The sequence below is a fragment of the Salmo trutta genome, chromosome 14 (assembly GCF_901001165.1).
Source record: "Salmo trutta chromosome 14, fSalTru1.1, whole genome shotgun sequence".
NCBI lineage: Eukaryota > Metazoa > Chordata > Actinopteri > Salmoniformes > Salmonidae > Salmo > Salmo trutta.
The window spans coordinates 78,219,410-78,236,302 of NC_042970.1; the positions used below are offsets into that span (position 1 = coordinate 78,219,410).

At 45.3% G+C, this 16,893-nt stretch overlaps 1 protein-coding gene across 3 annotated transcripts in view; it reads right to left on the reverse strand.

Annotated features, from left to right (window-relative positions):
• The window catches only part of LOC115147481 (ell-associated factor Eaf), a 17,624-nt gene extending 951 nt beyond the window's left edge, over positions 1 to 16,673 (reverse strand). The window contains exons 1-8 of one of the 3 annotated variants that reach the window (XM_029689728.1): positions 15,619 to 16,673; positions 8,062 to 8,164; positions 6,420 to 6,479; positions 5,619 to 5,815; positions 3,110 to 4,343; positions 2,414 to 2,536; positions 2,275 to 2,330; positions 1 to 2,055 (exon numbers count right to left, since the gene is read on the reverse strand). The exon at positions 1 to 2,055 is cut by the window's left edge and continues 951 nt beyond it. In XM_029689728.1, the coding sequence (XP_029545588.1) occupies positions 2,284 to 2,330; positions 2,414 to 2,536; positions 3,110 to 4,343; positions 5,619 to 5,815; positions 6,420 to 6,479; positions 8,062 to 8,164; positions 15,619 to 15,684 (1,830 nt within the window). In that variant the 5' untranslated portion in view covers positions 15,685 to 16,673 and the 3' untranslated portion in view covers positions 1 to 2,055; positions 2,275 to 2,283. Of the gene's footprint in view, positions 2,056 to 2,274; positions 2,331 to 2,357; positions 2,537 to 3,109; positions 4,344 to 5,618; positions 5,816 to 6,419; positions 6,480 to 8,061; positions 8,165 to 15,618 lie in introns of all 3 variants that reach the window. The other 2 variants (XM_029689729.1, XM_029689727.1) reach the window with 2 other exon arrangements.
• Between the last annotated feature and the right edge of the window lie 220 nt (positions 16,674 to 16,893).

Genomic DNA, 16,893 nt, shown 5'->3' on the forward strand with positions numbered 1-16,893 from the left:
GCTTCCGTTTTTGGCAAGACAAAGACAACAGACTTCCCTACAGCTGAAACACACAACTCCCCAGGCTACGTTGAAGAACTACTGAGCAAAAATTCCCTTGAAATATTTCCGCCACACATTCCAGGCAATGTTGAAAAGGTTGAAAGATACATCTATCTAACGTCAGGTATAGAGCCAGTGTTGAATGCTGAGTGTCTGTCATCTGAGTAGTCTATGGCCTCCTGGTATGGTGACTATGGTGACGTTTGGCATATGTTCCTTTCTCTGCTCTCCCAGTGCAAAAATGCTGTCCTTCAATCTAGGTTTTACAGTTCTATATCTGCTTCTCTCTATCAAAGAGAGAACAACTAGACTTGTTCAACATCTATGCTCTTTTTGCTCTCCTATGTTTTCACTCTGTTTTCCAGTTCTATACCTGCTTTTCTCTGTAATAGATATAGGACAACTAGAACAGTTCTATTTAAATGGTCTCTATGCGCTCCCTCTACTTTTCCCTCTATGTTTTCTAGTTCTATCTGCGCTCCAGTGTGTAACTACTCCAGTGTTTGGATTGGTTGGATCCAGATGAAGACAGAACATTGAAAGATACTGTAGTAGTAATGACATGTTTCTGTGTGTGTGATGTCCTGAGCTTCTCGCTCCAGATCTAAGATCAGCTTCCCCTCCACCAATTCTAACATTAACCATGCTAAACTGACCCAAGATCAGTGTCTAAGGGTGCATTCCCCCTACACCGAGCTTCTCCTTTCAGTGCTTCACTATCCATATGTTCTATCAGCCTTTACTCATGTTATTCCCAGTTCCAGTCATATTCCCAGGACAGTTATCCCAGTTACACCAGTCATGTTCCCAGGACAGTTATCCCAGTTACACCAGTCATATTCCCAGGACAGTTATCCCAGTTACACCAGTCATGTTCCCAGGACAGTTATCCCAGTTACACCAGTCATATTCCCAGGACAGTTATCCCAGTTACACCAGTCATATTCCCAGGACAGTTATCCCAGTTACACCAGTCATATTCCCAGGACAGTTATCCCAGTTACACCAGTCATATTCCCAGGACAGTTATCCCAGTTACACCAGTCATATTCCCAGGACAGTTATCCCAGTTACACCAGTCATATTCCCAGGACAGTTATCCCAGTTACACCAGTCATGTTCCCAGGACAGTTATCCCAGTTACACCAGTCATATTCCCAGGACAGTTATCCCAGTTACACCAGTCATATTCCCAGGACAGTTATCCCAGTTACACCAGTAGGATAACATTGTTTATCTGAGAACAGTTTCCATAGTCAACCCAGTCCATTCCAGTGAAAATATCCACATCCAAGCTTTGCGTTGTCTCTTAGAAATAGATGGCCTCAAGCACCATTTTGGGCCAATAAGATTTCAGTTCTATTCTCAGCAACCAATCATAGTCAAGCTGTAGAGAGGGGCGTGTTCCATGGCATCTAAATCAACCAATCAATGGCTGTTGCAGCAAGCGATCTAATAATATCCGCCGAACACCCTCCTTAACTGTCCAATCGGTAGCCAGTGTTTTCAAAGTAGGCGGGGCTAGAAGTATACAAGCCAATGGCTGATGGGAGATGTAGTTTGCTTAGCTCCTTTTTCAAAGGTTACATCACTTTACTTCCAGTGTTAAACATCCAGAACAACCTCCTTTCTAAGGAGAGTCTCAGTCTGAGATTGTCTATTGTCTTGATATTGCGGTTTAAATAAAGCTAGCAGAGTTTTTATAGAAAGATGCTACAGAGCGGTCACCAGTCCATTCTGGGGTGCAAAGATTGACACAGCCTGCAGTAATGTCTGTTAGCATAGCCAGCAGTAGAGTCCAGAAGTGCTGCCCAGTCTCCAGTGTCCATCCTGAGGTTCCATAGCCAGGCAGTATCCCTCAGTATTCATTAGGGCACACAACGTTTTAAAAAACAGGAAATTAGGGTTTATTCCATGTTGTGGGTGTGTCCCTGTTTCAGTCCGTTTTCTTCCGTTTGGTGCCTAATGAACACGACCCTGGGTGGGCCCGGCAGACACAGTCGACCCAGTTGCCTGTAGAAGAGAGGTAGAGGAGTTAGATAGTCTCTCATTCTCAAGCTTTTCATTCTCTCCCCCGTCCATACTATGTCTGACATTTTAATATCTACACCCTCGATTTATCTTCCTTTCTCTCCCTCTTTCACTCCCGCTGTCTCCCTCTGTCTTCCTTACCTTTCCATCTGCTGGTCTGCCTCCCCCCTCCCCTCCCCCTCCTCCTCCCTCCTCCCTTACCATCTCTCTCTACATGATCATGGTTCGGAGGGCAGCCTTGCTGATGCGGCTCCGATGTTTCCTCCTCCTCCCTCCTCCCTTACCATCTCTCTCTACATGATCATGGTTCGGAGGGCAGCCTTGCTGATGCGGCTCCGATGTTTCCTCCTCCTGCGTCCGCGGGGAAGGGCCGGTCTGAACGGGCCCCGGGGGGGCTTGGGGGGAGGGGACGGAGTGCTGGGGGACCACCCTGGGGCCCTGCTGGAGGACAACGTGGGGGGCACTGGATGAGAGAGAGAGAGGGGAGAGAGAGGTGGAAGAGGGAGAGAGATAGAGAGAGAAGAAAGGAAGAGAGAGAGATGCATTGTGTTAGATAACATAAAATAGTCAAGGACAGTGTAATGTAATCACCTCTGAGGCGTCTGTAACAATGTCTGTAACTCCCATCACGTTTGCAACCGCTTGGAACCTGTTTTAACAGGAAGCGGAAGTTCAGGTCCCATGTTGCAGGGGGAGGGAAAGAATGACAGAACACATATGCTCATATAATCATACATGTGGTCTAGAACAGTCAGGACTACATAAGACAACAGGTCTACTTCCTCTAACAGCCTCTTCGTCAACTCTCACAGGCATACATAGTTACTGACCCACAACATGCACACACACACACACACACACACACACACACACACACACACACACACACACACACACACACACACACATGCAAACACATGTATTCGTGCACACAGGCACACACACGTGCACATACATACACACACACACACACACACACACACACACACATACACACACACACACACACAAAAACAAATTCCCAAATTCCCAGTACCTGGTCTTTGTGTGGTGGTGGTTTGTGTTCGAGACTGACGATGGTGAGGATGATGATGTTCTTGATGAGGAAGATGAGGATGAGGAGGATGATGCTGTTGTTTCTGGCCCAGTTCTCTCTGTAAGAGTTCTAGAAGTTTCTTCCTGCTCTCCTCCTCTGTGACAGAGTCACCCTGATTGGTCAACTCTGAGCCTCTGTGTTTGTGATTGGTCGACTCTGAGTGTCTTTGTTCCTGATTGGACAGCTCTGTCTGGCTGTGTCGCTCTTTATCGTCCTCCTTTCTGTGATTGGTCACTTCTGTCGCTGCCTGTCTCTGACTGGTGACCTCTGTATCCTTTAGTGCGTCTCTATTGGCCACCTCTGTGCTTGAGTCATGATCATCGGTCGGTTCTGTGTTGCTGTGGACCAGTTCTGGTTTGTGATTGGCCGGTTGTTTTGTGTCAGGTGGTCCGCTGCTGTCGGATTGGGGAGCGTTGTGTTTGTATTGAGTCCTGAGCGCTGGCTCTTGGCTGTATGGTTGGTACTGTTGTTGCTGATGTTGTTGATGTTGCTGTTGTTGATGTTGTTGTTGTTGATATTGTTGCTGTTGTTGTAGATATTGTTGTTGTTGGTAGTACTGTTGTAGTTGTTGCTGTCTTCCTATCTCCTGTGTCCTCTCTGTGTTATCAATGTGTTGCCTTTCTCCTGTGTTGGGCTGTGTGTCAGTGTGTGCGCGGTGGGGTGTTTGTGACCCTCTCTCCTCCCCTCTCCCCCCCTCATACCCACTGCCATGCCCTATAGGGAGCTCAGAAGAGGGACCCGTCTGTGTGTGTGTGTCTGTGTGTGTCCCTACCTGTGTGTGTGTCCCTACCTGCATCCCTGCCCCTGCCATTGGGTGTGTCTGTGTGTGTGTCCCTGCGAGTGTGTGTCTCCCAGGCCCGGTCCCCACCAGAGTGTGTGTCCGTGGCTGTGTGTGTGACAGGGTGTACTTGTTCTGCCACTGTCTCTCCAGCTGCCCCCTGTCATCCACATGGAACCTCTGATTGGCCTTCATGTCGTCATGGCGATGGAGGTCTTCCTTGGAGAGGGAGGGGGGTTTGGGGGTGAGTCGGGGGGAAGGAGGGGGGTGGGAGGTGGACCTGGCTGCAGCTGTGGCCGAGGGGTGTGTCTGGCAGCGGCAGGAGGCGTGGTCTTCCACTGAGATCACCGCCTTGTCGTAGTGGGGTCTCTTATCAATGTACTGAATCCTTGTTACCTGGGGGGTGAAAGGTCGCTTGTAAATCTGATGAGATGATATGCCTACTGGACATATCCATGAATGTTTATATATAGGCCTACATATGTCAGTGTAGCTTAGACTAGGTGTGTATAATTTGTATAGGTATATCCATGTATACAGGTGTATATGTACCTGTAGATAGTGTATATTGGTGTATATGTACCTGTAGATAGTGTGTATAGGTGTATATGTACCTGTAGATAGTGTATATAGGCGTATATGTACCTGTAGATAGTGTATATTAACCTGTAGATAGTGTATATAGGTGAATATGTGCCGGTAGATAGTGTATATAGGTGTATATGTACCTGTAGATAGTGTATATAGGTGTATATGTCCCTGTAGATAGTGTATATAGGTGTATATGTACCTGTAGATAGTGTATATAGGTGTATATGTACCTGTAGATAGTGTATATGTACCTGTAGATAATATATATAGGTGTATATGAATCTGTAGACAGTGTATATAGGTGTATATGTACCTGTAGATAATGTATATAGGTGTATATGTACCTGTAGATAGCATCGGGGTATATATATATATATACCTGTAGATAGTGTATATAGGTGTATATGTACCTGTATATAGTGTATATAGGTGTATGTGTACCTGTAGATAGCATCGGGGTATATATATACCTGTAGATTGTGTATATAGGTGTATATGTACCTGTATATAGTGTATATAGGTGTATGTATACCTGTAGATAGCATCGGGGTGTATATATACCTGTAGATAGTGTATATACGTGTTTGTGTACCTGTAGATAGCATCGGGGTATATATATACCTGTTTATAGTGTATATAGGTGTATATGTACCTGTAGATAGTGTATATAGGTGTATGTATACCTGTAGATAGTGTATATAGGTGTATGTATACCTGTAGATAGCATTGGGGTATATATATACCTGTTTATAGTGTATATAGGTGTATATGTACATGTAGATAGTGTATATAGGTGTATGTATACCTGTAGATAGCATTGGGGTATATATATACACCTGTTTATAGTGTATATAGGTGTATATGTACCTGTAGATAATGTATATAGGTGTATGTGTACCTGTAGATAGTGTATATAGGTGTATGTGTACCTGTAGATAGTGTATATAGGTGTATGTATACCTGTAGATAGCATTGGGGTATATATATACCTGTTTATAGTGTATATAGGTGTATATGTACCTGTAGATAGTGTATATAGGTGTATGTATACCTGTAGATAGCATCGGGGTGTATATATACCTGTAAATATCGTGTCTGAGTCACCACGGGGACGCACTGTAGCATTCTGGTGTTACAGCAGCCAGAGCAGCGCTGCACCTCCACACACGGCGGCCACAACAGGAAGTTGGCGTTGCGTCGGTCAAGCATGGCTCTGGTGACCTCCATGACCTCTGTCCTGACCTTACACACCGCCTGCTGGGCTGGCTGGGCATCTACTGGGGGAGGAGGGGAGGGAGGGAGAGAGGGGGAGGATGTTAGACTACATCATGACCTCTGTCCTGACCTGTACACTTTTAGAAAAAATAGTTCCAAACGGGTCCCCATAGGAGAACACTTTTTTGGTTCCAGGTACTGTAGAACCCTTTTGGATTCCATGTCGAACCCTCTGTAGAAAGGGTTCTACCTGGAACCCAAAAGGTTTCTACCAAGAATAAAAAGGGTTCTTCAAAGGGTACTCCCATGGGGACAGCCGAAGAACCATTTAAGGTTCTAGATGGCACCTTGTTTTCTAAGAGTGTCAACACCTGCTGGGTCTTCGCTGGAGAGAGATTACAGTTATTACTCTTAAATGAATGTGTTCCTTTAATTGAATTCAAATCGAGGGAGACAGATAGAGGTGGAGGTGGGAATAAATAGAGAGAGAGAGAGAGAGAGAAACACAGAGAGAGAGAGAGCAAGAGAGAGAGAGAGAGAGAGAGAGAGAGAGAGAGAGAGAGGAGAGAGAGAGGAGAGAGAGAGAGAGAGAGAGAGAGAGAGAGAGAGAGGGAGAGCGAGAGAGACAGAGAGAGACAGAAGGACAGGTACAGCAGACAGACTAACCTAGGTTTCTCCTGTATCTTCCATGGGTGTCATTTGATTGAATCTCATCTGGCTCCACCTCTAAAAGCAAGAAAAGAAGGAGAGAAAGAGAGGGAAGGAAGAAGAGAACACAGGAATGTTAAGTCATTCAGTCAACCACCTGCATTCAACCATCTTTTCTCTGTTTTATTGTGTAAAGTGTGTATTGTGAAAGTAACTTCTGTCAATGAATCATTGTATGCATGGCTTTCTATAAAGTCCTCTTCGCTTGCTGATTACTGTCATTTTGACTAACGGTAAGAGTCTGAGTGTGTTAGTCTGGGCCGGAGAGATAATCATTGTTCACCACACAAAGGAAATGTTTTTTTTCTAAAACAATCACAGTCTATTTATTGCTGCAATTTGTCTGAGCTGTCGGGAATGTGTATGACTGGAGATATGAGTGTTTAAATATAGTGGTGTGTGTGTGTGTGTGTGTGTGTGTGTGTGTGTGTGTGTGTGTGTGTGTGTGTGTGTGTGTGTGTGTGTGTGTGTGTGTGTGTGTGTGTGCGTGCGTGTGTTCCGAAGGCGGCATATCTTGCCGTGTTAGGCATAATGGTCTATAATTAACTAATAAATGTCTGTGTTTGTGTCTGAATAGATGTTTATGATATAGAACAGATATTGCATTGTGCCTTATTGTATTTCCAGTCAACATTTCTGTAGTCTAAACTATTCTCTTTTCTTTCTCTCAAATAGCTATTCTTTCCTAACCGTGATGCAATCTTTCCCTTTCTCTTTTCCCTCCATAGACGAGAATGGGCCTGTCTAAAACCCCCACAACCACATGTTAAACTGGCTTTGATCTGTCTCACTATATGGCTATTAGTGGGAAAGATAAGTGTCTGTCAGTCAAACTGTCTATGTATTGTATGTCTAGAACTGTGTGTGTGTGTGTGTGTGTGTGTGTGTGTGTGTGTGTGTGTGTGTGTGTGTGTGTGTGTGTGTGTGTGTGTGTGTGTATCTAAAGTCAGAGAAGAACTGGCTAAACATAGTTGGCCTTTGTGTGTGTGTGTGTAGGGTGTGGTACGGTGATCACACACACACACACACACACACGTGGCCTTGTCTTGTGTCTGAGTCTCTCTCTAATAGTCTAACTCTGTAACTCTGGTTAAGGTCTCTAATAGTCTAACTCTGTAACTCTGGTTAAAGTCTCTCTCTAATAGTCTGTCTCTGGTCAAGGTCAGTAACATTGTATTGTCCCTGCTGGCTCTCTCTCTGGGCCTGCCTCTCTACTGCTGCTGCAGCTTTCCCATGTAAATATTGCCATAACCAGTCAGCACACACACGCGCACACACACACACACACACACACACACACACACACACACACACACACACACACACACACACACACACACACACCCTCCGCTACATTCCTATCGTGCCAACCCTGCTGGGCCACACCTGCATGCTTGCCTCCTCCCCATCTCTCCTGTTATTACTGCTATTATAAGAGTGTGTGTGTGTGTGTGTGTGTGTGTGTGTGTGTGTGTGTGTGTGTGTGTGTGTGTGTGTGTGTGCAGACTGTTTATGACCATATTTCTATGGGATAGCAGCAGCAGCAGTGAGGTAGGCCCAGAGAGCCTGTGTATTAAAGGCTGTAAGAAGGCAGTTTTACCCTGAGAGTCAGTCTCTTGCTCCAGCAGCTGTTGCAGGTCCTCTATAGAAGAGATAGGACTGGTTCTCACCAGCTCTACTAACGATGGTGGGAGGGGATCTCCCTGGGAGAGAGAGAGAGAGAGAGAGAGAGAGAGAGAGAGAGAGAGAGAGAGAGAGAGAGAAAGGAGGGGAGGGGGTGGGAGGAGAGAGAGAGAGGAGGAGTTGGGAGGAGAGAGAACGAGGGGAGGAGGAGAGACAGGGGAAAGATGGGTGGAGGGGGAGTGGGTGGAGAGAGAGAGGAGGAAGAAAAATATAAAAGGTTAATATCATCCTTCATCTCCTTCCATTCCACCACCTCCAGGCATCATGGTCTCTTTGTCTCATCCAGTTTCACTTCCTTCTAAAGAGGAAGTGCCTTACTGTTGTCATTGTTGTTTGTTGTTGCTGTTTATCCTCTCTGTCTGTGTGTTTACCCCCAAACACTGCTGTTGTTCCCCCTGTAACCCCTGGAGAACAGAAACTAACTCTTCCTCTGGTCGCCTCTTGTTTTCTCCTCTCTTCTTCCTCTTCTTCCTCTCCGTCTGTCTGTCTGTCTGTCTGTCTGTCTGTCTGTCTGTCTGTCTGTCTGTCTGTCTGTCTGTCCTGTGTGTCCTGTGTGTCCTGTCTGTCTTGTCTATCTTAGTTACTGTCTGACTTGTATTACTTTAACTGTCAACAAAGTAACCTTCAGTATCCAACAGCACACACACACAGGGAGAGATGGTGAGATAGAGAGAGAGACTTGCTAGGGGCAATCCTCTTATACAGTATGTCTCTCTATCTTGTCTCAGAATGACTCCTAGTCATTTCTCAGTTTCTCCCACAGCACAGTAGAATGGAGCCTTAGAGTTATGTGTGGGAGTGTGTGTTCCTCTGAACAGTTACTGTCATGTGCTTGGAGGACTACAACAAATAGTACATCACCCCAGCAACTGTGCTCACACAAATAGACAAACAAACATATCCTATACGTACTGGTTTCACCCTCTCACTGTATTTGTGTATAGTATGTGTTAGGACCTCTCTCTCTCTCTCTCTCTCTCTCTCTCTCGCTCTCGCTCTCGCTCTCGCTCTCGCTCTCTCTCTCTCTCGCTCTCTCTCTCTCGCTCTCTCTCTCTCTCTCTCTCTCTCTCTCGCTCTCGCTCTCTCGCTCTCTCTCTCTCTCTCTCTCTCTCTCTCTCTCTCTCTCTCTCTCTCTCTCTCTCTCTCTCTCGTGGGTGAGTGGCCTGGACACCTGGTTGAGTTTCACAAGCCTCTGACTGACCCAGTTACTAATGTAGGACTCATAGGCTGTGTCTCTCAATGCAGCATGTCTGCTGAATAGCCCAGAAACACTTTTCCATTTACAAGTTGACATGGTGTCATTACATTGACAGTGTAGCGAAAAATAACTACACCTCACCCCAGAGTTCACATAACATCACTGTGTGCTAACTGTTGCTACTAAACAGACAGGCTGCGTCCCAAATGGCACCCTATTCCCTATTTAGTGCACTACTTTAGACCAGGACCTATAGGACTCCGGTCAAAAATAGTGCACTATATACAGTAGTGAATACGGAGAAATTTCAGACGCAGCCAGTGTCTAAATGAGAGTAAAAACAGAGACAGGAAATTGCTAGTTAAACATTACAGAGTCTAACGGCTGTCCTTTTCTGAAGACTTTAAAAAAAGACCAGCATTGGAAAATTGCCTAATAATAGAAATACTCTTAGAAAAAAGGGTTTGGCTGTAGGTCAACGCTTTTTGGTTCCAGGTAAAACCCTTTTTGGTTCCAGGTAGAACCCTTTTTGGTTCCAGGAAGTATCCTTTTTGGTTCCAGGTAGAACCCTTTTTGGTTCCAGGTAGAACCCTTTTTGGTTCCAGGAAGAACCCTTTTTGGTTCCAGGTAGGACCCTTTTTGGTTCCAGATAGAACCCTTTTTGGTTCCAGGAAGAATCCTTTTTGGTTCCAGGTAGAACCCTTTTTGGTTCCAGGAAGAATCATTTTTGGTTCCAGGTAGAATCCTTTTTGGTCCCAGGTAGAATCCTTTTTGGTTCCAGGTAGAATCCTTTTTGGTTCCAGGTAGAACCCTTTTTGGTTCCAGGTAGAATCCTTTTTGGTTCCAGGTAGAACCCTTTTTGGTTCCAGGTAGAACCCTTTTTGGTTCCAGGTAGAACCCTTTTTGGTTCCAGGAAGAACCCTTTTTGGTTCCAGGTAGAACTATTTTGGGCTCCATGTAGCACCATCTGTGGAAAAAGTTCGACATGGAACTCAAAAAGGTTCTACCTGAAACCAAAAGGGTTATTCAAAGAGTTCTCCTTTTAGGTTCTGGATAGCACGTTTTTTTCTAAGAGTGTACTTCTGCAGAAAAGCTAGATCATTCTGAAAGGAATGATTCAGTCACTTCCTCCAGGGATCGTTCACGCTAAAATCAAAGTTATTTCAAATACGGGTTCAGACCTCATAACGTGGTCTAACGTTGAGGTGGAACGACATCCCAAGACATGTAGTGCAGATCCAACTACAGCCCTACAGAGGCCCAGATAAACGGGACTTAAAGAAGGAAGTTAGCTGGTGTCTATGTTTCCCATTGGTTTAGGATAGAGGCCTATAGCTGTCACTTTAAGGGGCTCCACTGTCTCTTGGTGTTGATTCATGACCCATAATCCTGACATGACGTTTACTACACACGGGTCAGATGGTCCGATATCATATGCCAGTACATCTAACACTGTTTTAAGACTGACTGTCAGTGTGTGTGTGTGTGTGTGTGTGTGTGTGTGTGTGTGTGTGTGTGTGTGTGTGTGTGTGTGTGTGTGTGTGTGTGTTCAGGGGCCCTACAGAGGTGAAGCCCAGGGGTTCATGGGAAGACAGAACGTGTGGAATGTCAGAGGAGAAAGGTGAGGTGTAATGGAACGGAATTATGGGGCCAGCTGACTGATGACACACACACACATACACACGCACACTGGTCACAAGAGCGCAAACTTACTTGACTCACAATCATACTGTCGAAAGACCCCCCGCCCCCACACACACACTCCATACATCAATACATGCACAGGAACATATGATGAACAGCCAACAAACTAAACAGCCATGTACATCCTGGCCTCGATCCCCTACACTTGGCACAGACACACAGACCAACACAGAAACGCACACACACAACTGTGCTGCAGCCCCACAAACACACTGAGCGGATTCCTGCTGTCGGTGAGAAACGAAGGGGAGGATGATGGATAGAGAGATCAAATGAAACAGGGAAGAGAAGAGAGGAGATGGGGATTTACAGAGATATCTCCTTACCTGCTCTCACGTCAACCTATTCATCTAACTGAGAGAAAGAGAGAGAGAGAGAGAGAGAGAGAGAGAGAGAGAGAGAGAGAGAGAGAGAGAGAGAGAGAGAGAGAGAGAGAGAGAGAGAGAGAGAGAGAGGGAGGAATAAAGGGAGGTGGCATTCAGAAAGAGAGGGAATGAAATAAACTAATAATCAAATAGTTACTATTATGCCTCTTTCACCTACACCTGTACTGTAGACCTGCTGTCTGTCTGGACTACTGTTTACTGTGTATCTCTGACTCCTATAGACCTGTACTGTAGACCTGCTGTCTGTCTGGACTACTGTTTACTGTGTATCTCTGACTCCTATAGACCTGTACTGTAGACCTGCTGTCTGTCTGGACTACTGTTTACTGTGTATCTCTGACTCCTATAGACCTGTACTGTAGACCTGCTGTCTGTCTGGACTACTGTTTACTGTGTATCTCTGACTCCTATAGACCTGTACTGTAGACCTGCTGTCTGTCTGGACTACTGTTTACTGTGTATCTCTGACTCCTATAGACCTGTACTGTAGACCTGCGGTCTGTCTGGACTACTGTTTACTGTGTATCTCTGACTCCTATAGACCTGCACTGTAGACCTGTGACTACTAATGCTTTTATATCTCTCCCTCACACACATACACACACATACACACACATACACACACATACACACATATACACACACACATACACACACATAAACACACACATACACACACACACATAAACACACACATACACACACACATAAACACACACATAAATACACACATAAACACACACATAAACACACACATAAACACACACATAAAAACACATAAACACACACATACACACACATAAACACACACATAAACACACATAAACACACACACACACACACACACACACACATAAACACACACATAAACACACATACACACACATAAACACACACATAAACACACATAAACACACATACACACACATAAACACACACACACACGTAAACACACACATAAACACACACATAAACACACATAAACACACACATAAACACACATACACACACATAAACACACACACACACACCTACACACGTAAACACACACATAAACACACACATAAACACACATAAACACACACATAAACACACATACACACACATAAACACACACACACACACCTACACACGTAAACACACACATAAACACACACATAAACACACACATACACACACATAAACACACACACACACACACACATAAACACACACATATGTCCACACACATGACGCGCACACATACACACACACGCAGTCGTTGAAATCCCAGGCAGGCAGGCAGGCAGGCAGGCAGGCAAGCAGGCAGGCAGGCAGGCAGGCAGGCAGGCAGGCAGGCAGGCAGGCAGGCAGGCAGGCAGGCAGGCACGCTGATAGCAGATTACATGATTCTTATATAAAATGGATCAAAAAGCTGCCACGCAACAAAGCAGAGCAGAACAGTAACCATACTGCATAGTGTGTGTGTGTCTTAATTGTCAAACAATCGTCCAACGTGTGATGTGTCTGTAATTCCAGGCCAAAGGTGACATCATCATCATAACCACATCTAAGCCATGTTGATGTAATGCTGCTGGTTCAGAAGGAGAGAAATAAACAGAAAGAGAGAGCAGTCGACTACTAACGTAACAACTGAGATATGTGTGTGTGGTGTGTGTTTGGTGGTGGGGTGTAGGCTGTGTGTGTTGTTTGTTAGTCTCTGTGTGTGTGTGTGTGTGCGTGTGTGTGTGTGTTTGGTGGTGGGGTGTAGGCTGTGTGTGTTGTTTGTTAGTCTCTGTGTGTGTGTGTGTGCGTGTGTGTGTGTGTTTGGTGGTGGGGTGTAGGCTGTGTGTGTTGTTTGTTAGTCTCTGTGTGTGTGTGTGTGTGCGTGTGTGTGTGTGTTTGGTGGTGGGGTGTAGGCTGTGTGTGTTGTTTGTTAGTCTCTGTGTGTGTGTGTGTGTGCGTGTGTGTGTGTGTTTGGTGGTGGGGTGTAGGCTGTGTGTGTTGTTTGTTAGTCTCTGTGTGTGTGTGTGTGCGTGTGTGTGTGTGTTTGGTGGTGGGGTGTAGGCTGTGTGTGTTGTTTGTTAGTCTCTGTGTGTGTGTGTGTGTGCGTGTGTGTGTGTGTTTGGTGGTGGGGTGTAGGCTGTGTGTGTTGTTTGTTACTCTCTCTGTGTGTGTGTGTGTGTGTGTGTGTGTGTGTGTGTGTGTGTGTGTGTGTGTGTGCGCGTGTGTGCGTGTGTGTTTGGTGGTGGGGTGTAGGCTGTGTGTGTTGTTCTCTCTCTGTGTGTGTGTGTGTGTGTGTGTTTGTTAGTCTTTCTCTCTCTGTGTGTGTGTGGGGGGGGATGTATGGTGTGTGTGTTTGTTAGTCTTTATGTGTGTGAGTGTGTGTCAGAGAGAGAGAGAGCAAAAGATAGCATGAGCATGCATGTACAGTATGTGCATGAGTGAGTGGTGTGGGGGGTGTATGGTATGTGTGTTTGTCTGTGTATGTTTGTTGGTGTGTGTGTGTCTGTGTGTGTGTGTGTGTGTGTGTGTGTGTGTGTGTGTCTGTGTGTGTCTGTGTGTGTGTGTGTGTCTCTGTGTGTGTGTCTGAGTGTGTGTGTATCTGTGTGTGTGTGTGTCTGTGTGTGTGTCTGAGTGTGTGTCTGTGTGTCTGTCTGTGTGTGTGGATGTGTCTGTCTGTGTGTGTGATAGACAGGAGATAAGGGACTTTGATGTGATGTCTGTTGTTTTTTGCCTAATGGAGGAAACATCATGTAAGATAAAGATTACAGTCTGAGAGCGTCAATGGGGGGATTTACACACACACACACACACACACACACACACACACACACACACACACACACACACACACACACACACACACACACACACACACACACACACACACACACACACTACGAACTACTAACCCAGTTGACCTACAGTCTGGATGGTTGGATACAGGTTACCTCACTTTCCCAAATGGAGACCAATGGTATATATTTAGTGTGTGTGTCCGTGTGTTGTCCAAAAGCTGCCAAATAGGACACATTGAAATAGGCATAGCCGTTAGCTAATGGAAGATTGTATCTATGCTATCCAGTGTAGACGTTTCCCATTAGGCACCTATCAACAATCCCCAATCACAGCCTTAACCAGTAAAGGGGAAACATAAACCTGACCTTAGATCAGTGTCTAGGGGTGTATGTACACAGTGCTTCCCGTGACAGTGATGGTGTTGCAGCTAGTAGATGATTTGAGTGATGTGTTTTGGCGCAGGCCTGTGTGTGGGAAGCTGCCCAAGCCATATTTCAGACGAGGTGGCTGTCTTTCTACACCACAGTGGAATAATTGCTGACATGAATCACACACACACTCACGCACACACACACACACACACACGCATGATCACGCTATCTTTCTCTCTCTCCCCCTCTCTCTCTCTCCCCTTCTCTCTCACAGAGTTATATTTCCTTTTGATTACAGTGTCAAGTGTTACAGTGTTTATGTAAACAGACAATCACCTAATGATTGTTTCTAATAGCTGGGCAGGTGTACCGTAAGGACACATATATCATAATGATTGTTTCTAATAGCTGGGCAGGTGTACTGTAAGGACACATATATCATAATGATTGTTTCTAATAGCTGGGCAGGTGTACTGTAAGGACACATATATCATAATGATTGTTTCTAATAGCTGGGCAGGTGTACTGTAAGGACACATATATCATAATGATTGTTTCTAATAGCTGGGCAGGTGTACTGTAAGGACACATATATCATAATGATTGTTTCTAATAGCTGGGCAGGTGTACTGTAAGGACACATATATCATAATGATTGTTTCTAATAGCTGGGCAGGTGTACTGTAAGGACACATATATCAAGAAAGGCACATTGAAAAACGATGTACTTTATTTGATCAGCAGGACAGGACAAAATTCGTTTTATATCGGTTTCTGTCATTCTCATTCAATTTGTTGGAGACTTCATTCAAACACTGAGATATACCAGTAGGTCATATTAAGCTATAGCAAATAGTTACCATACAATACATATTTAATTTAGCAGAGAATGTAAACTTTCGGTAGACCTATAGGCTACAACAGAATATTGGGTAAGCCGTTAGACGGTAGGATGGTAGGATGGAAGGATGGATGATGGGGTTATTGGGGTGGAAATCTACTAGGTAAATGAGTGACGCGCATCTGTCTCTTACCTCAGCGCTACCAAACCGCAGACACCCCGCGGCGAGCGCCGCCAGCAGCAGGACCCAGGAGTTCATCTTGCCGCCCAGCCTCGAGAGCCTCGCACGAGCGGCTGATGGGCATTTATTATGCAGGCGTGCGTGGACGGCCGCCCGCTCGTGGACAGCTCGCGCTACCGTAGTCCGGTCGGTGTATCCCCCTCGGTAAAGACACACACAGGCACGTAGGCTACTGTAGAGCACCGGCAAGTATCCAAATGTGTCACTTTGTACAGTTGGTTATTGATTCCAGCTGGCGAGTCTATTTTTCACAGTGAGTCACCTAGCTAGACAGTCGATTGAGTAAATTCCTTGTCTTGCAAAGTCCAATCCTAATAATGATAATGATACAATTTATAGCCTATTCTATTTGTTAAATGTAGTCCTGTTTTAGACAATTGAATCAGAATTCTGGATATAAATCAATAGCATATATAAATGAGTAAAAGCGAAGGTTTCCTTTTCAAGGGTCCAAAGATGATTCCAAATGTATCCTGAGATCCTTCACCATTTCACCTGAAAGGTTTTCATCTAAAGGGCGTTCACGCTTCTATACAGGACAGGTGTATTCGCTTCAAAAATCCAGATGTTCGGGTGTTTTGAACTTCTCTATTATAGGTGTGTATAAACACACGAACACCGGTGCAACGTCTTCTTTCTGTTGTCCGTCCAGGTTAATTTTGCAATAGGCTACTATTCACGTAGCCAGTCTGCGTGCTATTCAAATAACCCAACATCTGTTCAATTGACAGAATAAGCTTATACAACGCGACCCCGTTGACTGCAATCTCGCAACCTTGCTCTCTCCCGATTCCAAAATAGTGTCAGTGCTTCTCTTTAGCTGCCACTGCCGGTTTGCGTTCTTCCCCTTTACGTTTTATCCAAGCTCGGGTTGATCGCGCCTCGGTGCCGTTGGATTCTGGTTACCTCGGGACGGTGCGCTGCCTTCCAAATAGAAAACTGCCTCCTCAAGTTTGTGTCGCTGGCGCCCCCCGCCCCTTTAAGGCTGGGCTAGCATATCCTTATTTGGAACAAGGAGAGATTCTCCTTGGTCGAGCGAGGAGAGAGCGCTGTACAGCGGTCTTAAAGGGAACGTGCATCTCTACTCTGTCAACTGTAACTGCACTTGTCTGCCGATAATTTAGCCTACTTGTCTGCGGAATTCTTGGTGCAATGGAAGGGCCTCGCGTTCATTGAGATTTAGAATGTTGTTTCTCGTTTCTGACAACACACAGCAGTAGGCTAGCC